At 43.2% G+C, this 19,594-nt stretch overlaps 1 protein-coding gene across 2 annotated transcripts in view; it reads right to left on the bottom strand.

Moving 5' to 3' along the window:
* Taok3 (TAO kinase 3) overlaps positions 1-19,594 on the bottom strand; it is a 168,492-nt gene that overhangs the window by 75,725 nt on the left and 73,173 nt on the right. The window contains exons 1-4 of one of the 2 annotated variants that reach the window (XM_055605745.1): positions 17,045-17,142; positions 7,958-8,170; positions 1,578-1,649; positions 389-490 (exon numbers count right to left, since the gene is read on the bottom strand). In XM_055605745.1, coding sequence (XP_055461720.1) covers positions 389-490; positions 1,578-1,649; positions 7,958-8,077 — 294 coding nt within the window. In that variant the 5' untranslated portion in view covers positions 8,078-8,170; positions 17,045-17,142. Of the gene's footprint in view, positions 1-388; positions 491-1,577; positions 1,650-7,957; positions 8,171-17,044; positions 17,143-19,594 lie in introns of those variants that run through there. The other variant, XM_055605744.1, reaches the window with a different exon arrangement.

Raw genomic sequence — 19,594 nt, 5'->3', positions numbered from 1 at the left:
ACTATCTCTTGGCTAAACGTTTTCAGAATGGTGTTTTCAATAGACCAGACCAGCATATTTAATCTTATGGAACACATACCATACGACACACACACACTGGCAAAGCATAGATAAGTGTTAAATAACCGATTACAAAAGCAAAATGGGACAGAAGCAGGATTCACAGCTATATAGCGCAAATAAATACATATTTTTTGAGACAGGGTTTCTCTGTGTCGCCTTGACTGTCCTGAACTCTCAATGTTAGAACAGGCTGACCTCGAACTCACAGAGATCCACCTGCCTCTGCCTCCCTGAGGGCTGGGATTACAGGTGTGAGCCACCACGCTCAGCTTCAAATAAATCACTTTAAACATTAATGGAGATAAAAGAAAAGAGATGGACTCACCCAAGCAGTGTGCTCCTTTAAGTAACACCCTTTGTACTCGATGGTGTTCGGATGCTTCAGCTGCTGTAGGAATTTAACTTCCTTAAGAATATCTTGCCATTTCTATGGAAACCAGAAAAACAGTGTTTAATTTTCAAACCGAAAACAGCATTTATCAAGTGCGTGCAGATTCATATACATAGATGGACACAAGGTAAATGTTTAATAAATGATCCAGCTAGTTACCTTGTACCATAGTTTCAGGCCCAAATCTCTCATCAAATGTATCAAAATAAAACCGCTACTCATCTTCATGTTCTATGCTGCAAAGTGATTTGCTCAGATGCGGAATCAGAAAGCTTTAGGCCCCACAAGGGACAAAATGTGGCCAGTAGTTTTTTGTGCTCCACCTACACAGCTTCCTAAGCTGGCCCACTTCACTGAGGGATTCAGAAGAGGATAAATTCTCTTTTCTTTCTCTCTGTGGGTTTTCTTTTCTTTTTCTTTTGTTTGTTTGTTTGTTTTGAGAAAGGATTTCTCTGTGTAGCCATGGCTGTCCTGGAATTTACTATTAGACCAGGCTAGCTTGGAATTCTGAAATATTGCCATGTGTATTTCTCTTTACTATTTCTCTAGAGCCTCCCTCCCTGTCTGCCATGTGCCTGACCTCCACACCAGTTTAAATGACCTTTTTTTCTCTTCTCATTTTCATTCTTCCTCTCTTACCAGGCAGTCACTGAGGTTTACAGCTTGCCTGTCCTAGCACAGTTTTCTTTTAAACTCTTACAAAATTGTCCTTGTGTTTAAGAGAGAGAGAGAGAAAAAAAAAAAAGAACAACATTGTGAATGCTTAGATATATTATATGAGTTACATTTTTTGGAAGGCTTTGTTTGGTGTATAGTGGACACAGACTAATCACATGTGTTGATGGAATACCTTACATGTCTTCAGACTGTAATTATCCTAAGAGGGTAGTCTAGCATGTTCGTTATCTCTGATGCTAGCCACCTCTCTGTGGTCGGAACAGTGGACTCTTCCCATCCACACTTTGAAATACACATGGCAGTATTTCAAGAATGCTGACTAGCTGCCCATGGCAGTATTTCAGAATTCAAGACTAGCTGCTCTCCTCTGTGGGACACCAGAACTCAAGACTTGGCTAACCTCATCCTAACTTGGCACATGTGCTTGGGCATGGCACTGACTCACCTCATGGGTCTGCTTCCCACTGTAGGACATTTTCTTAATAGCGACCACCTCGTTGGTGTGGGCATTCGTTGCCTGTGATAAGAGACGAGAAGAAAAATAAGTTCTGATATATAGTCACCTTCATTTAAGCTCTGGACTAGGGCCTTGGGGCATTTGTCCTCACAGTTCTTCAATGTAGTTTAAAGATACTCCCACTGACAGGCTAGAGAGCCACTCTATCCTGGTTTCATAGGGGCTGCTTCTCCTATTCCTTGCTGTGTAACATGTGTTGAGTTATAGTACAAGAAAGGGCCAGACTTCAAGAAAATACATGGTCAAATGAAAGGAAAGCAAATTTACTGAAGTCCAGTTTCTCCCTGTTAGATGCCCAACAATGCAGAACGAGCTAAACATACAAGATCAACCACGAAATGAAATCAAGAGACACGAGGCTGGAGAGAGGGCTCAGCTTTAAGAAGGAGCTCTGGCTGCTCTTACGGAGACCCAGGCCAGTTCCTGAGGTACACAAGCATCCAGTTCCAGGGGATCTGGCACCCTCTCCTGGCCTCTGTGGGCATTGCACACACACACATGCAGACAAACACTTATATATACAAAATAAAAATAAACAAATCTTTAGAAAAAGAACCAGGTAATCAACAGATGAATGCACACCTCCCCCATCTTAATTGCTGTACCATTCAGTAAGCATCTGAGATATAGAATTATCTGGGATTCCTGATATTAAAGTGCAGGATAAAATGGATGCACGGTAAAATAATTTTTATGCTCACTAAAGTGACAGGATCTATTATATAAAAGAAGTATCTACTAGTTAACTGTTTTTAATTCTGAAGGCCTTCTGAAAGGCATATATATGGTAATTATTGATTTAGAAGGTCCAGATAGACTTTCGTTAAAAACAAAATCTTGGTCTGGGAGTCGGCCATGGGCAGAGTACTTGCTTAGCAGGATTGAGGTCCTAGGTTCCAGCCCTGAACCACAAACAAACAAAATCCATGCATAGGGCTTGCTGGGTGACTGAGCCACATTCTAACCTGAAAAAAAAAATCAAATTCTTCACACTTATAGAAAGAAAACAGGATAGAGATATGGTTTATTGGGAGAGCACTTGCCCCGCGTGTGTGAGGCCTTCCTCACCCCAGGGTCAGGGAGCAGGAGAGAGAAGAGGAGAGGAGACTTGAGTGGCATTAGACAGTGTCACCATGTAACTGCTCACTATGGACACTGACGGTCAGCGCTGCCCGCTGACATCTGAAGTCAGCACGAGCTGGTCCTCACCGAGAACACTTGCTCATGCGCTCTACCCACTGGTGCGGGGCTGGAAATTGGGAAACAATTTCCCTGTTGATTTTCTTATAGACACGTGAAGGGGCTGTGTACATGTGTGTGTGCGCGCGCGCTGTGTGTGTGCACGTGTGTGTGGAGGCAAGAGGGGGACACTGAGTCTCCCATCTATCGCTGTACGCCTTATTCCCTGAACCTGGAGCTATACTGGCACCCTGCAAGCCCCTCACTCCCTGTCATTCTCCTGCCTCTGTTCCTGTTAGCACTGGGATACAGGGGTGTGAGGCATATGTGGCTATATCATGCTTTAATATAATAGTAGTAACAACAACAACAATAAATGATAAACATTTTACAACAGGAGAGGGGATTACGCACAATCTATCTTTCGCGATGCCCAGGCTGAATTCTGCATACTTACAGTTATCCTGGGAATTTAGAATTACATTTTATATCTCCAGTAGAATTAAATGGTCTTGGAAGCTTTGGACAAAAATCTCAGACTACAGACATACTTTCTGAGAACTTATTGTCAGCTTATTATTGTCTCTTAGTCATTCTCCAGATTGTCTGCTAGTTTATAAAGACAATTGTGCTTATTTATTTATTTATTTATTTATTTATTTATTTATTTATTTATTTATTTACTTTTTAGATTTTATTTTTATTTAAATTAAGTGTATAAGTGTGCCTGGGTGTGAGTTTTGAACATGAATGGAGTGCCTGTGGAGGCCAGAAGAGGGCGGTGGACACCTTGAGCTTACGGGTAGTTTTGAATCACCTTGATGTGCATGCTGGGAACCAAACTTAGGACCTCTGCAAGAGCGGCAAGTGCTTGTAACCCCTGAGCCAGCCCCTGATAAAAGTATAAGACCAAACACAAGTTTTTCTTCTGTTCTGCTAATTGAGCCTAAGATGAAGGCCAACATCGATGTGGTTGGGGTGATGACAGAGGCGACCTGTGGAGGGTGGGCAGACTCTCTGAGGAAGCACTGGAAAACTGCAGACGTTACAGTGGCCTGGGTGACAGAACAAACAGGCTCCACCTGCTTTTCCCTTTCCCTGCATCTCACCATCCTGTTTACTAGTGCTGCCAACTGCATGTGTAAATGCAAACCGTGGGGGTATGTCATCTGGTAACACTTAGGCTCTGAGTGAAACATACACCCTCAGCTGGTTTGTTCCACAAGGGCTGGAAGAGCTCACAAGTCGCTTTCAAAGCATTTCCTGGCACCTCTCCATGTAAAGCCCTAGGCTATAGAGTCAACAGGAGTTGCAGTGTAGAAGGTTGCAGGATCTTTGTCTCCCATCCCAGTACTAACTGGGCCGGACCCTGCTTAGCCTCTGACATCAGAGGAGATGAGGCCTGCTCAGGGTGGCATGGCTATAGAATGGACTCTGGTCTTTAGGACTGGCTAGATTCATGAATAAATAATAAGTCATAAAACTATGATTCATGAAAAATACTAATTAGTCATACCAGGAACTATGAGTTTCCCATCACTCACTCATCCAGCCGGCAAATCTTACTGTTTTTACATTTATTTTTGTATTTGGTGGTAGTGGTGCCACTGTGAATGCGGAGGTCAGAAGACAACTTGTACCAGTTAGTTTGACCTTTCTGCCATGTGCGTTCTGGGGATTGAATTCAGGCTGTCAGGTTTGGTGGCAGTCTCCTTTGCCCACTGAGCCTTCTCACCAGATCCAGGACAAATACTTCTTATGTGTTCACACCTGTTAGTCACCGTGCTAAATGGCAGGGACAGAATTGTGGGTAAATGTGCCTGGCACACATATCTCCTCTAATAGGTTAAAGAGACAAGTCAAAGCAGGGATGGCATGTAGCTTAGAGGCCAGCCACTTGCCTGCCTAGTGTGCACAAGCCTTGATCCACCCTCACTGCAAAACAAAACAAAACAAACAAACAAAAAAACAGCAAACCAACCAACCAAACAAACCCCAAAGCCTCAAACCCCCCAAAGACACAAATAAGTAGACAGAGACAAAAGGGATGGTAAGGTGTTCTTAGGTACAGCGGTGAATAAAAAGAGGAAGGATCCACTGACCAGAGGGTAGGTGTGACATACACGGTGAATTAATGACAACAGCTATACTGACCAATGGTGAATCTTTCTTTTAGGCACTGCCTACTTGTCCACATTAGACAAAAGGGTAATGTTTTTGGTCTTCTGAGACAGGGATTCTCTGTGTAGCCCTGGCTGTCCTGGAACTCACTCTGTAGATCAGGCTGGACTGGAACTCACAGAGATCCACCTGCCTCTGCCTTCTGAGTGCTGGGATTAAAGGAATGTACCACTAGGCTCAACTTTTTTTTTTTTAAATTTTATATTAAAACATTGGCTTCCTTTTCACCTGTCTTCAGTGAATACAGTTCTGTGTACAGACAGTATAGACTGTAGCCACCTGTGGGCATCAAAGCCTCCCAGGTCCCTCTGTGATTTTTCTGGTTGACTGTTAGAAACAAGAGACATATTTAGTACCTGCTATACACAGGGCATTGTGCTAGTCTTTCCACAACAGTTTTATTCAAAAGAGCAAACACAAGTCAAAATGCCAGGAGTCAGCTCCTGAAGCAACCACTGTGTTCTGTGAGGTGGGTCTCACCACCCTGTTACAACAGCTTGTTTCTAAGTGTCAGAGAATGCTTGGTTTTCCGTATTTGCCGTGAGACACTGGGACCTTGGAAAGCCTCTGCTTGCTTCTTAGAACAGAAGGGTCAGGTAGAGACTGAGGCTACCATCTGACTTTGGCCAAGAGTGATTCAGGGAGGATGAACTGGTTATAGGCCAACAGAAGGAGGGAGGGAAGGGCAGCTGAGCAAGAAAAGCATGTCAGAAATGAGTGAGTGAAGAATTCCACTTTATTTTATTTTTAAAAGTTTAATAGATTTATCCACTTCTATTTCTCTCTGTGTGTGTGTGCTTGTGTGTGTGCTGTGAGCACGCCTGCGCGCACACCTGTTTGAGTTTCTGTGCACCATGTGCATGTGGATTCCTGTGGAGGCCAGAAGAGGGCGTTGAATCCCCTGAGCTTGGAGTTATAGTGATTGCAAGCTGCCTTACAGGGGTGCTAGCAATCAAACTTGGGTCATCTGCAAGACCAGTACCAGCTCTAGCAACTGAGCCATCTAGCCAAGACCTGGATGTTTCCATTTTAAAGAACTTCAAAGTTACCTTGCCTCGGGGTATCAAAGTAACAGTAACATATAAAGGAAAGCAAGAGCACATGCACCATGAAATATGGACAGTGACACTCCTCAGGGGAGCAGAGAGTGGGGGCCCCGGGACAGGAAGGACATATGAGGGACTTCTAAGACATGGCACCATTCTTGTCCTGGCAATTCTCCAGAGATTGCCTTTTAATAATTGCTTTAATTATATATACTTACAGGGAGGTACTTGCTAGATAATGGTTCTACCTCTGAGTTACACCCAGGCTAATTGTGTGTTTGTGTGTGTGTGTGTGTGTACTTCTTTATGCATGATTTATTTATAATTAAAAATACTTAAAAAAAAATCTGTGTGAAGAAGGAAACAGGATTTTGCTTCGGCATTTAATACTATAGTAAAAACTTAAGACTAACATGGGGCCATTACATAGAAAATAGTCCTTCCCTTCAGCCTCAGGAAACTCAGCCAATGGTATGATAGTGAGGGGAGCATGGGGTGGGGATGAAGGGAGATGACCGCAGTGCTGAGCACAGATGCCAAGGGCTGCAGAAGGGTTCAGAGGACACTCAAGGTGACGCTCGAGGCAAAAGGACAGGCTGAAGATGGGAAACCTCATTGGGAAGGACAACTGAAGAAGTGCCATACCAGACAGTTGAGCCTGAGGCCACTTGAGAGGGATTGGAAGCTGGGCACAGAGACACACACTTGTAATTCCAGCACTCAGGGAGGCAGAGGCTGGTGGACTACTGTGAGTTCAAGGACAGCCTGGTCTACAAAGTGGATCCAGGACAGTCAAGGCTACATAGAGAAACCCTGTCTCAAAAAACAAAACAAAACAACAACAAAACCAGAGTGACTGGTAACAGGATTAGAGAAGAAGCTGTGAACTCACACTTTATTCCTAACTAGTTTTACAGGCTGATGCCCTTTGAGACACATAAGTTACTCTGATGAAGCAACCTCCTGCCATTCCAGGTAGAAAAACTGTTTCACATGACCACCTCCAGGTGAATGGCCTGAGCTTCCATCTCAGCCATTTCTTTCTTTTCTCAATAAAAATGCACATTTTGGAGGATTTGGAGTTAGGAATAGCCTTGTATCGTTTATCAGAAGGTAGTGACTTTCTGTAATTGTCAACAAACGTCTTTGTACATCTCTCTAACTAGCTATTATCTGTCTATCTACTCACCCACCACCCAGCCATCTACTCGCTCATCCATCCACCCATCCATCATCTATCTATCTACTCATTCATTCATCCATCCCTTCATCCATCCACCCATCCTCTTACCCACCTACCCATCCATCCATCAACCATCCATCCATTCATCCTCTTACCCACCTACCCATCCATCCATCATCCATCCATCCATCTATCCTCCTGCATTTATTTAATTCCTACCATTGGCAGACATTGTATCAGTTCCTAGGAACACAGTAATGACTGAGATGGACATACCTCTGTTGTCATAGTGCATATTATTTAGGGTAAGGGACATAATCAGCCATTCTTACACATACCTGTGTCACTACCACTGTGCTAGAATGTAACTGACATGAACACCAGGTGTTAAAAGGTAGAGGGTTGAAGAATAAGAAATGTCTTGTGAAAGTAACACTTGAGCTGAAATGCACAGGACCAACAAATGTTACAAAGGGCTTGGAGGCCTTGTGGTGAAGAAATGAGAGCAGAGGCTGAAGGAGAGCCCAGTGTCTCCAGGAAACACATGGGACTCTACTTCAGATTTGTCACTTTGCCTTACCATCCCAGGAATAGAGCCTAGCATTCCAGACCCGGCCCCAGCAGTGACCATGCGTCTCTATGTAGAACACAAGCATGCTCCACAGAAGACAGAACTCGTGCTTCCTCAATCTGCTCTACCTGGGCAACTGATTACTTACAAAGTACACGGCTCCAAAGCTCCCATGTCCAATTTCATGCAAGTCAATAAAAAGCTCTTCAGGGTCATCTTTGTAGAACAGATCAGCAATCTCTGGGTCCTTCAGTATTCCTTTACGCATCGTGGCCGTGTGGCAAACACGTTGCTTTTTGATGGCCGAGTCCTTTTGCCTCTCTCATTGACTATGATTTTTGTTCTTATAAATCTTCAGTCCCTGTAGAAAAATGAGATTGGCCATTCAGTCCTTTCTAACACACTGTTTCAATGATAATACAAACACAAACCAACACTAAAAAGTATTTATCTGGGTCAACAAGAGGGCTCAGCGTGTAAAGGAGCTTGCCACCAAGGCTGACCATCTGAGCTCCCATCAACAGGACCCACGACGCAGGCGAGAGTCAACTCCACGTGTGCACTGTGGCGTGCAAGCACCAACCCACCCCAAGCAGATAAAACAGAATGTAGTAAATTTAAAAGTATCCTTATCTTACAACCCAACGGCAGAAGGACAAGAAACCCAAGTTTAAAAATTGGTACAGGACTTGAACAAAGTTTCCTTAAAAAAAAAAAAAAAGAAGAAGAAGAAGACATAGAAATGACTATGAAAATATGTTACAAAGCTTGATATCATCATCAGAAATTAAAAAAAAATCAAAACCCGTAGACAAACCATTTCATGTTCACTATGACAGCTATAAAAACAGACAAGTACTGGGAACTGGGAAGGTAGGGAGAGAGCTCTGACCCTGCAGGTAGGAATGCAGAATGGCACAGACATCTTGGGAACAGGAGAAAAACAACAACAATAATAAAACACCAAAACTCGGAAACAGAAGTTAGCATTTGCCTCAGGATTTGCACACCATGGATGGGGCTAGAGAGGTGGCTCAGCGGTTAAGAGCATATGTTGTTCTTCCAGAGGACCCGAGTTCTGTTCCCAGCACCCATGTCAAGGGGCTCACAACCATCTTTAATTCCAGCTCCAGGGGATCCTGTGTCTGGCTTTTCTAAGCATACACATACACATACACATCACACACACATGACTAAAAATAAAAAAAATAAAATAAAGAATAATATTTGTGGTGGTTTGAATGGATATGTCCCCCATAGACTCATGTATTTGAATGCTTGGCCCATAGGGGCACTGTTAGGAGGTGTGGCCTTGTTGGAGGAAGTGTGTCACTGTGGGGGTGGGCTTTGATGTCTCAGATGCTCAAGCTACCCTCAGTCCCCTTCTGCTCCCCACAGATCAAGAACTCTCAGCTCCTTCTCTAGCACCATGCCTGCCTGCCATGATGCTTCTTGACATGATGATAATGGACTAAACCCTTGAAACTGTGAGCCAAACCCAGCTAAATACTTTCTGTTGTAAGAGTTGCCTTGGCCATGGTGTCTCTTCACAACAATAAAACCCTAAGACAATACTGTTAGGTACATACATACCCAAGAGAAAGGAAACAACAGCCATACAAAACAAACAAACTCAGTGACGTTATTCCTAATCACCATATAATAGAAATAAACCAATGCCCAGTAACTGGTGAATAAATAAAATGTGGCATACCCAAACAATGGAATATAATAGCCATACTGGGGGATAAAGGGCCAGGCATGGTGGTACATGCCTGTAGTCCCAGCACTTGGGGTGTGGAAGCAAGTGGACTGTGAGTTCAGTTACCCTTGGTTATACACAGAGTTTGAGGGCAGCATGGGCTTCACGAGACTCAGTCTCAAAAAGAAAAATAAATAAATAAAAGGAATAAAGTAATGGCCTGTGCTCCAATGTGAACCCATCCTGTAAGCATTATGTTAAGTGAACAAAGCCAGCAATAGGGATGATTTAATTTATATAAGAGTCCCAGACCAGGTAAATCACAGAGAGTATATTGGTTACTCAGGAGGGTGTGGTCAGGGACAAGTCAAGTAGCCAGCTACCTCATCAGGATGCTGAAACTGTTTTAAAGTTGACTCGGTATGCCTGCCTAAGTTCTGATGGGCAGAACCAGTGGTTCCTGGAACTGTTCCCAACTCTGGCTGGGACAGGAAGGTCTGTATTCTGGAGTGGCATGTGATGTTTTCTTGCAGCAAGGAGTTCAGGTGACTCAACAGTTCTTCGTTAACCATGGAAAGAGACTGCTATTAATGAGAGACCATGCCATGCCCACTCTGAGAGACCCCTGAACAACTCTAAGCTTCCATGAGTAGCAGGATTTGACCTGTCTCTGTGTTGACCTACCAATAGTCACATGAGTTCATTCTGTGTTGATTCTACACTTTGCCTTAATTTTTGAAAAACAGTGGAATGTCATTTTTCCTATATTTCTTTTGTTTGTTTAGTCTAAATAACTTCTGCTGCTCACACATAAGCACTTATTTCTGTTTGAACTAATTATAGTATAGACTGTGTTTCTTCCTTGACCCCCTGGCTAACCAGGCCACACATTTAGTAATTAGCCAATAAGTCTATTTTTCTTCAAAGTATGATATTCCAGAAATTTAAAAGGCCACCTGAAGTGGGGGTGACAGTGCTGGCAGATACATTTCCTCCTGTGACATGACAGCATTGGGTGACAGTGCACATGGCTTCATGGACTCAGTTTTCTTGAGTTATTAGCGTATGTGGGTGAACCACCTAATCATCTAGCCATTGGCGGGACTCATCATTTCATTTAAAAAATACTTGCTGCATACTTAGGATTTTCACACCATTGTATTGGGCTGGGTGTTAGGGCCAGAACTCATACCATCCTGTATCTTTATAAAGGACTTGTGGTCAAATAGCACATAGACACCCAAAGCACAAAGTGGTCCAAACTGTTGTTACAGACTAAACACAAGGTATAGAAGATTGGTCTAGCTTCCCCCTCCCTCCCCCCTTACAAGTCAAAAGCCTTCCCTTCGTAGGGAAAAATAAATGTGGTTCATTTAGTATGGACGGCTGAGAGAGTTGGGAGCAGAAATTATAAAGCTGGTGTTTAGCCAAAGAAAACTAAAAAAAAAAAAAAAAAAAAAAAAAGCGCCTTTTAAACCATGCTAAGAAATCTGGACTTTCTACCATGCATAACAGGATGCCACTAAAACTTTACCTAAGAAGGAAGGTCTGCCTTCCGAGCACTATACTTGCTGTCCTGGGCAACTGTCCTGCTCATCTTCAGACACTGATAGGCAAGCATGAAGTCAGCATGTCAATACTGTTGGGAAGGTATCTTAAATGGAGCAATGTATCAGTCAGGACACAGAAGGGGCAGCTCAAAGTGGGCTTGCCTTCCTTATGGCTGAGAACAGAAAGGCATCCTGATTAAACCAGAGAGGCCTTTCTGGAGACCAGGCATGACAGGCAGTGTAGGAGATTGATTCCCTTTAAGAATGATGAAGAGGTCTAGGGACCAAAATTCAATTGCTGAAGTGTATTTTAAATTTCTGAATACTTTGGCTTCAGCTAGGATTAAGCTAAGTTACTAACAATCATTTTTGAGAAAGCAAAGATTCTTCTGTCATATTACAGACCCAAATGATTATTTAAAGAAATATATGTTTAAACATAAAAAAAGAGAGACCTTAAAAAAAACCTCCCAGAATAAATGACGAGTGAACATTTAATTACTAAGCACCACAGCAGAGCAGACACCATACAGTAAATCAATAAGCCTGACTACCCATAATTAATAAGCTCAAAAATAGAACGAGGAGATTTCTGGTTCTAGCCAAGATGAAGAAACGGACACTTGATTTATTTATTTTCTGTCATCTGAAACAATCAAAGTGTTAGATTAAACACAGGTAAAATGGTATTTGAAGGCAGTGGCTGACAGGCAGAGGACAAGGATCCCTGACATAGGAGAAGGAGATGCAAGGTTCTGGGCAGTGCAGGTAGAGGCTGGTGGACTTTGTGATAGGGAGAGAGAATCCCGAGACACTGAGGTGACCCCATGGCTAGAGCTCACAGGGCAGAGCTGAAATAGAAGAGGACAGTCCAAGAGAGAGTGTAGGGACCCCTCCAGTGTGTACTGTATACTGGCAGTGAGGAAGCTATGCCAGACCCAAACGGGGCCACCTGAAATGAAAAGAGCAAATGGTATCTGGAACTTACTCTGTAGCCCAAGTTGGCCTTGAACTTGAGACAATGCAAGGAGAGTAAACATGTGACTCAAATTCAACCTGCATCGGGAAAAGTACAACACAATGTTCGGGATAAAAATATGTAGCACGAGCCAGCATGGTGGTGCGTACCTGTAATCCCAGCACTCAGGGAGGCAGAGGCAGGTGGATCGCTGTGAGTTCAAGGCCAGCCTGGTCCACAAAGCAAGTCCAAGACAGCCAAGGCTACATAGAGAAACCCTGTCTTGAAAAAAAAAGTTGCATGGGCTGTAAAGCGAAAAAATATTAGTGAATGTTTTTGAATGAATGTATGAAACTCAAATAAAAATAAAAAAAGATTAATAAAAGAAAGGAAAGAAGGAAATAAACACGGCTGAGTATCATTCAGCTAGGGACACCTTCAAGCAGCCTTGTGTATATCTCGCAGGCATCTGTAAAGGAGAGGATGAGATGAGACATACCCAGAGAGATGGCTCAGTGGGTAAAAGCATTAGCTGTACTTTCAGAGGACCTAGGTTCTATCCCCAGCACCCACATGCCTGTCCACAACCAACTACATAGTTCCAGGGGATCTGATGCTCTCTTCTGGGGTCTGTAGGTGCCAAGAATGCACATGTTGTATGGATATACACACAGGCAAAACACTTATACACATAAAATAAGTCATATAAAAAAGAAAATAAGTATTTCTTAATGAAATGATGTTGGGAACATTTACAAATCTGGTGAGAGTTAGAAACTCTGAGATATGCAGATGTCTATGAAAAGTCAAGAACAAGAGACACGAAAGAAGTCACATTGTACTTACTACAAAAAAAAAGCACTCAGAACTTGTGGTGAGGGGCTGGAGAAATGACTTGGGTTAAGTGCACTGGCTGTGCTTCCAGAGGACCAGGGATCAGTTCCTAGCACACAGCCACCTGTAACTCCAATTCTAGGGGATCCAACATACTCTTCTGGCCTCCATGGAAACCCTGGGCACTCACACAGCATATACACATGCAGGCAGAACCACCCATACATACAGAAATAAAATTTAAAAAATTGTGATAAAGACATAAAAGTAGTGTGATGGCTAATTTCAATTGCTAATGTGATGGGCTCCAGAATCATCTGGGAGATGGGCCCTATAGGGATCATCTTGACTAGGTTAATTGAGGTAGGAAGACCCACCACTGTGGGTGGTGCCATTCCTTGGGCTGGGCTCCTGAGCTGGAAGTGAGCTAAGCATAAGCCTTCATCCCTCTCTGGTTCTTGACTGTGGAGACCATGCGGCCAGCAGCTGCACATTCCTGTCATTTCCCTGCCACCTACAGACTGTAATCTTGAACTGTGAGCCCAAACATATCATCTCTCTGGTAAGTTGCTTTTGTCAGGATATTTTATCATAGCAGCAAAAGGAGCAACTGATACTCCAACCAAGGACCATTCATGGAGATAACGTAGACCCCCTGCACAGAGGTAGCCCGCGGCAGCTCAGTCTCCAAATGGGCTCCGTAGTAATGGGAACAGAGGCTGTCTCTGACATGAACTCAGTGGCTGGCTCTTTGATCACCTCCCCCTGAGGGGGGAGCAGCCTTAACAGGCCACAGAGGAAGACTGAAAGATAGTCCTGATGAGACCTGATAGGCTAGGGTCAGATGAAAGGGGAGAAGGTCCTCACTATTAGTGGACTGGGGAAGGGGCAGGGAGGAGATGAGGGAGGGACGGTAGGTGGGATTGGGAGGGGACAAGGGTGGGGCTACAGCTGGGATACAAAGTGAATAACTTGTAATAAATAAAAAAAATATATATATTAAAAAAAAAGGAGCAACTAAGACAAACCGTTCAGGGATAATGGAGACATTGAGTCCAGGCAAAAAAGAAGCAGGCAGAGGATGACAGCAGACTCAGCAGACTCCTGGCTGTAAATATTATAATCACAAAGACAATAGAATGCCTTTCTTAAAGTGCCAAAAGTAAGAAAAAAAAATCAAACTCAAAATTCTCTACCCAATGAAAATATCTTTGAAAAGTGAAGGCAGAATAAAGGCGTTAGGACACACGAGAGCTGAGTGAATGCTTGGCCTGACTATTTATACTGTAGGAAAGGCTGAGGGGAGTCCTTCAGACAGGAGGGAAGGCACGCTAGACAGAAGCACAGGCCTGCACAGAGGGGCAAAAGCAACAAAACTGGGAAGTGCTTGGTGAGATATGTGAGGTTTTTCCATTATGTACATTTCTTTAAAGCATAGCCAACCATTTAAACCAAAAATCAAGATGCAGCATGAGGTGTGGAATGTGACAGCTCAAAGTCCGGAGGAAGAGAAACTGGACTATACTGTTATAAAATGCCACACTGGGCTGAAAGGGTATGTCAACAGCACCGTTTCTACACAGACCTGGCGCATACACAAATCATACATGAATACACATGCACATACATATGTACTTCAAGTAGGAAGACACAAAGAAACTGAACGTCAAGGGACAGGAGACATAAGCCGCTATAAAGCGAGTGGACTTTGCTATTACCATGAGACTTCAGGTCACTATTGATAATGAAGGGCATTGATGATATTGATAATATTAAAGCCATGGATCCATCAAAGAACATAATGATCTTTGTTTATGTTCCTCAGAACAGGACCTTAAAATCTGTGGCTAAAAACTAACTTAATGGGGGTGCATGGGTTAGGATGTCTTGTTTCCATGTGTGAAACTGTCAAAAAATAAATGAAGATATTCTATTCAAATAAATTTTAAAAGAAAATTAAGGGGCTGAAGAGACAGCTCAGCATTTAAAGGCACTGGGTACTCTTCCAGAGGACCTGGGTTCAGTTTCCAGCACCCACATGACAACTCACACCTATGTGAAGCTCTAGTTCCAGGGGATCTGATGCCCTCTCCTGGGTTCTGCGGTTCTCAGGCATGTGCACAGCACCTATGTATACATGCAGGCAAAACACCCATAGATATAAACAAACTACAAATTAATCTTGAAAAAAGAATCCATGGGTCGAAGAGCAAATCAAGAGAGAAATAAGAACCCATTTTGACTGGATTGAAAATGCAAGCACAGCTGTCGGGGTGGGAAGGTAGCCTGTGACCTCAGTGCCTGAGAGCATGAAACAGGGGGATCATTGTGAGTTTGACACCAGCCTGGGCTACAGAGTGAGACCCTGTCTCAAAAGAAAAGCAATCAAATAAATGTAAAAGGAAAAGCAATGGCAGACTCAATGTATCCAAACCATTTCATGCGGCTAACCTTACAGGGGAACGTAAGGCATAAAAATACGGGAAGTTTCAAATCAGTGACCTCGGCTTGCGCGCGCCGCACATTTATTTATTTACTTATTTAAAAAAAAAATAGAGTCACTTGAACCTAATGTGAGCAGAGGAAATAATGAAGATTAAAGAGGAAACCACTGAAATAAAAAAAAAGAAATGGAAAAAAAAACCCCACCTAACGAAAGCAAAGATTTTATGGAAAAAGAATAGTATTTATTAATCTTGTATCAAACGGATTTGTTAATTGAAAAAAAAAAAGGTGAAACAAACGATTAATCAGGAACCAAAAGAGATATCAGGGCAGCTTCACTAGCATCAGAGTAATTAGAAACTTTTTTTTTTTTTTTCTTGAGACAGGGTTTCTCTGTGTAGCCTTGGCTGTCCCAGAGTCACTTTCTCAACCAGGCTGGCCTCAATCTCACAGAGATCTGCCTGCCTTTGCCTCCCTGAGTGTGGGGATTATAGGCTTACGCCACCACGCCTGATTGGTAATTAGGAACTTTTATGGACAATTTTGTACAAAGAAATTCAAGGACTTGGAAGAAATGTTCAAATATTTCAGAAAACACAAATCATCATAGTTTGATGAAGAAAAAAATTATCTGAATATTATATTAAAATAACTGAAGTTTGAGCTGCTGAGATGGCTCAGTGTATGAAGATGCTTGCACCTAAACGTTAGGTCAGTCCCTCCAAGCCACATGGTAGAAGGAGAAAAACAACTCATGAAGTTGACCTCTGACCTCCGCAATGCAGTGTGGCATGATGGTGCAGAAACACACATGGAATAAGTAAGTGTAACAGCATATTTAAAAAATTGAAATATAGGATTTTTCCACAGCTCAATATCCAGGCTTTACCAGTGATTCCAGCCTATATGTGAGGGAGAAGCAAAAACCAGTCTATACAACTACCCCAGAAAAGAGCAAATTCAAAACAGAATTGAGGGCTGCACTGGCCTCAGGTCAGAAACAAAAGAGCAGCCCACGGAAGGAAGAGTCCACATCAGAGTTCATCACAGTTGGACATGTTTGCTGTTCCAAAGACACATGACAGCATGAAGGAAAGACAACACTACATTCAATATCCGCACAAAAACGCACCTCCCTTCTGAACAGAAATTATACAGATTTGAAAACAGAAATTACACAGAACTCTCAAAACCCACTAGCATTTAATTTAATTTATTTTTTTTTTTTACATTATGTGTAAGGGTGCTTTACCTATATGTATGTCTGTGTACCATGTGCATGCCTGGTGCCTGTAGAGGCCAGAAGAGGGCACTGGACCCCCCCCCCCCACCCCGAGCTGGAGTTACAGATGGTTGTGAGCCACCATGCCTGGCTTCTTATATGGGTTCTAGGGTGGTCAAAGTGAAGCCTTCATGCTTGTAAAGCAGACAGCTTGTCCACTGAGCCCTCTCCTTAGCCCTAAAGAACACTTTTGATAGTGTAACATTTTAAACACATCTATTTCATCTTGTAAACTGTGTATGTGCTTGTGTCTATGTGTGCGTACATGTGGGTACATTAGCAAGGGAGGCCAGAAGAGGGCACCAAACCTCTCAGAGCTGGAGTTACAGGTGGTTATGAGCTGTCCCACGTGGGTGCTAGGAACAGAGCTCAGGTCTTCTGTAAGAGCAGTGCATGTTCTTAATCACTAAGCCATCTCTGCAGACATGTAACTCACTGCTTTTTATATGTATGTGTTTATATACCTTTTATATTCCTACAAAGACAGTAAAACTTCACCATAGGAAGCCCGGAAAACACAGCTTATTCCCGTTTTACAGGAGGAAGCTATGTCACAGAGCCTTGCACACTGCCTTTCGGTGTGTGGCACCAACTCCACAATAATGCTCAGGTTCATTGTAGCAGCAGTCTCTTCTTATTTACAATCCCAGTCTTCCACACTAGGACGATCCTGGGGACGGAAGGGTAAAACATATAATTACAGGAGAAGAGTGAGGGGAGAAAGTAATTAAAGCTAGATGTGGTAGCAGACATTTGTGATCCCAGCAGCTCCGCAGGTGGGGAATGGGAACGGCTGGAATCCAGGAGTCTGAGGCCAACCTGTACGACCTAATGAGACCTCCCATCTCTCGTTAAAAACGAAGCAATAACTAGTGATGTAGTAGTTTTAAAAAGTCACAAAAATAAGTAAAACATTTATTATCATGCATGAATGACAAATGTTAAACAATCCAACTTTCACGACAGGCTATTTAAGATTCCCCTGAGATGAACATGTCACTAGACTCAGAATCTACATGGAGGAGGCCACAGATGTGTGTGTGCTCCATGTCACTCAACTCTACCTCTCTTTTAGCACCTGAGTGCTCAGCAGTTAAGAGTGCCTGCTGCCCTTCTGCAGGACTCCAGTATGGTTCCCATACCCACATGGTAGCTCAAAATTATCTGTGATTCCAGTTGCAGGGGATCTGGTGCCCTCTTCTGGCCTCCTTGAGTGCTGCATACACATAGTTCACAAAACACCCATTTGGATAAAATAAAAAGAAATAAATCTCAAAAAGAAGAAAAAGAAAAAAAACTGACAATAAACAAACAAATAAATAAGATGTAGATGAGAAGGATAAGAAAACCTAACCCCCAGCACATATGCTAACCTGAAAGCATGTGGTAACGTCACTGGCTCTCGGCAAGGCCGGTGACTTCAGTTGCTTCTCTCAAGGTCATGAATACACTATTCCAGCCACCTCCCTTCCCAGGCTCACCCATAACCAATCTCCTGCATTTTCAAGTTAACTGCTAGTTTTCAATCATTGAAGAAATATATGACTAATGTGTACACAAATTTAGATTTTTTTTTTAAATTCCTAATTCAGGGACTGGGAAGATGGCTCAGCTGATAAAGCATGAGGACCTGAGTTCTGAGTAGCCCTAGACCCTGCATTAAAAAAATAAAACAAACCCAAAACCTGGATGTGGAGAAGGTCTTGATAGTAGTGCTGAGGAGACAGAGGCAGGTGGACTCCTGGCGATTGCCTGCCAGCCACAATAGCTGAACTGGTGAGCTCTCAGCCAGTGGGGGGCTCAGAAACAAGGTGGGATGACCCGAGCACTGTGGGGTGACAGCCATGCTTGTTTCCAGGCCTCCACAGCACCCCGTCCCACCACAAAGACGAGAACTCATCATTCAGAATGCCTATTAACAACCGCCTTTCCTCCGTCCGTGTCCACACTTACTTTTTCATGCCTGTACTTTTGATAGGAACCTGACATGGGCATAGATCTCGTCTTCAAACTCCTGTCTCGGCATTGTTGTTTCAGGGAACACTGCCCTCAAAGAGTGCCTACTGACTGCTCAGTGTCAGTCTCACAGAATGGTCGCTGTTTGTTCACAGCTAGTACTCCACCATTGGAGACAGAGGCTTTAATCGCTTGGTTCTGGATATCCGAACTCATGTTGTCAGTCACCTTACCCAATGAGCCATCTCCCCAGCTCTGTAGCACATTTTCATTTTGTTGAGATGGGGTCTCCTTATTTATGTCTGGCCTGGAACTCTCTATGTAGACCAGGCTGGCCCCAAAGTCACAGAGATTTGCCTGTCTTTGCCTCCCAAGTGCTGAGATTAAAGTTGTGAACCACTGCACCTGGCCTGACAGCAAGGTTTTAAAGCACAGAGGCCTTGCAAGAAGAAAAATAAATGACTAAAAGAGATGTCTCAGCTCCCACCTCTTTCTCCCCGCCTCTCCCTGGGAATATCCCATGCCTCCATTTTTGAACCACAGTTATTTGTTATTTCCGTTATTTCCTCTGATTATTTTTGTTTGTTTGTTTGTTTGGTTTTTTTAAGACAGGATTTCTCCGTGTAGCCCTGGCTGTCGTGGATCTTAATATGTAGACCAGGCTGGCCTTGAACTCACAGAGATCCGCTTGCCCCTGCCTCCTGAGTGCTGGGACTAAAAGCGTGTGGCACCACTGCCCAGCTGTTCCCTCTGATTCCTTCTGAGACGTGTTTTAGATTAGCTAGAGTCTGCCCACATTCAGCACCAGATCTCACTGAATCACTAAACTATCGGTAACTCCACAGCTATACTTTCCTGCTAATCTAGTCTGACTATGGCCTTGATGAACCAAGACAGTCCCAGCAACATTGTGTGAAAGTAACAGAATATGCTAATGTGAGTGTGTGTACACGTGTGTGCATACGCATGCAGAGGTCAGCGGTCAATGCCAGGTCTCAATCACTTCCCTATTATCTATCTATCTATCTATCTATCTATCTATCTATCTATCTATCTAT

This window comes from Psammomys obesus, unplaced genomic scaffold (assembly GCF_907164565.1).
Source record: "Psammomys obesus unplaced genomic scaffold, mPsaObe1.curated_primary_1811, whole genome shotgun sequence".
Lineage (NCBI taxonomy): Eukaryota > Metazoa > Chordata > Mammalia > Rodentia > Muridae > Psammomys > Psammomys obesus.
Note: the sequence above shows the minus strand (reverse complement) of the source record. Positions and strands in the feature narration are given on the sequence as shown.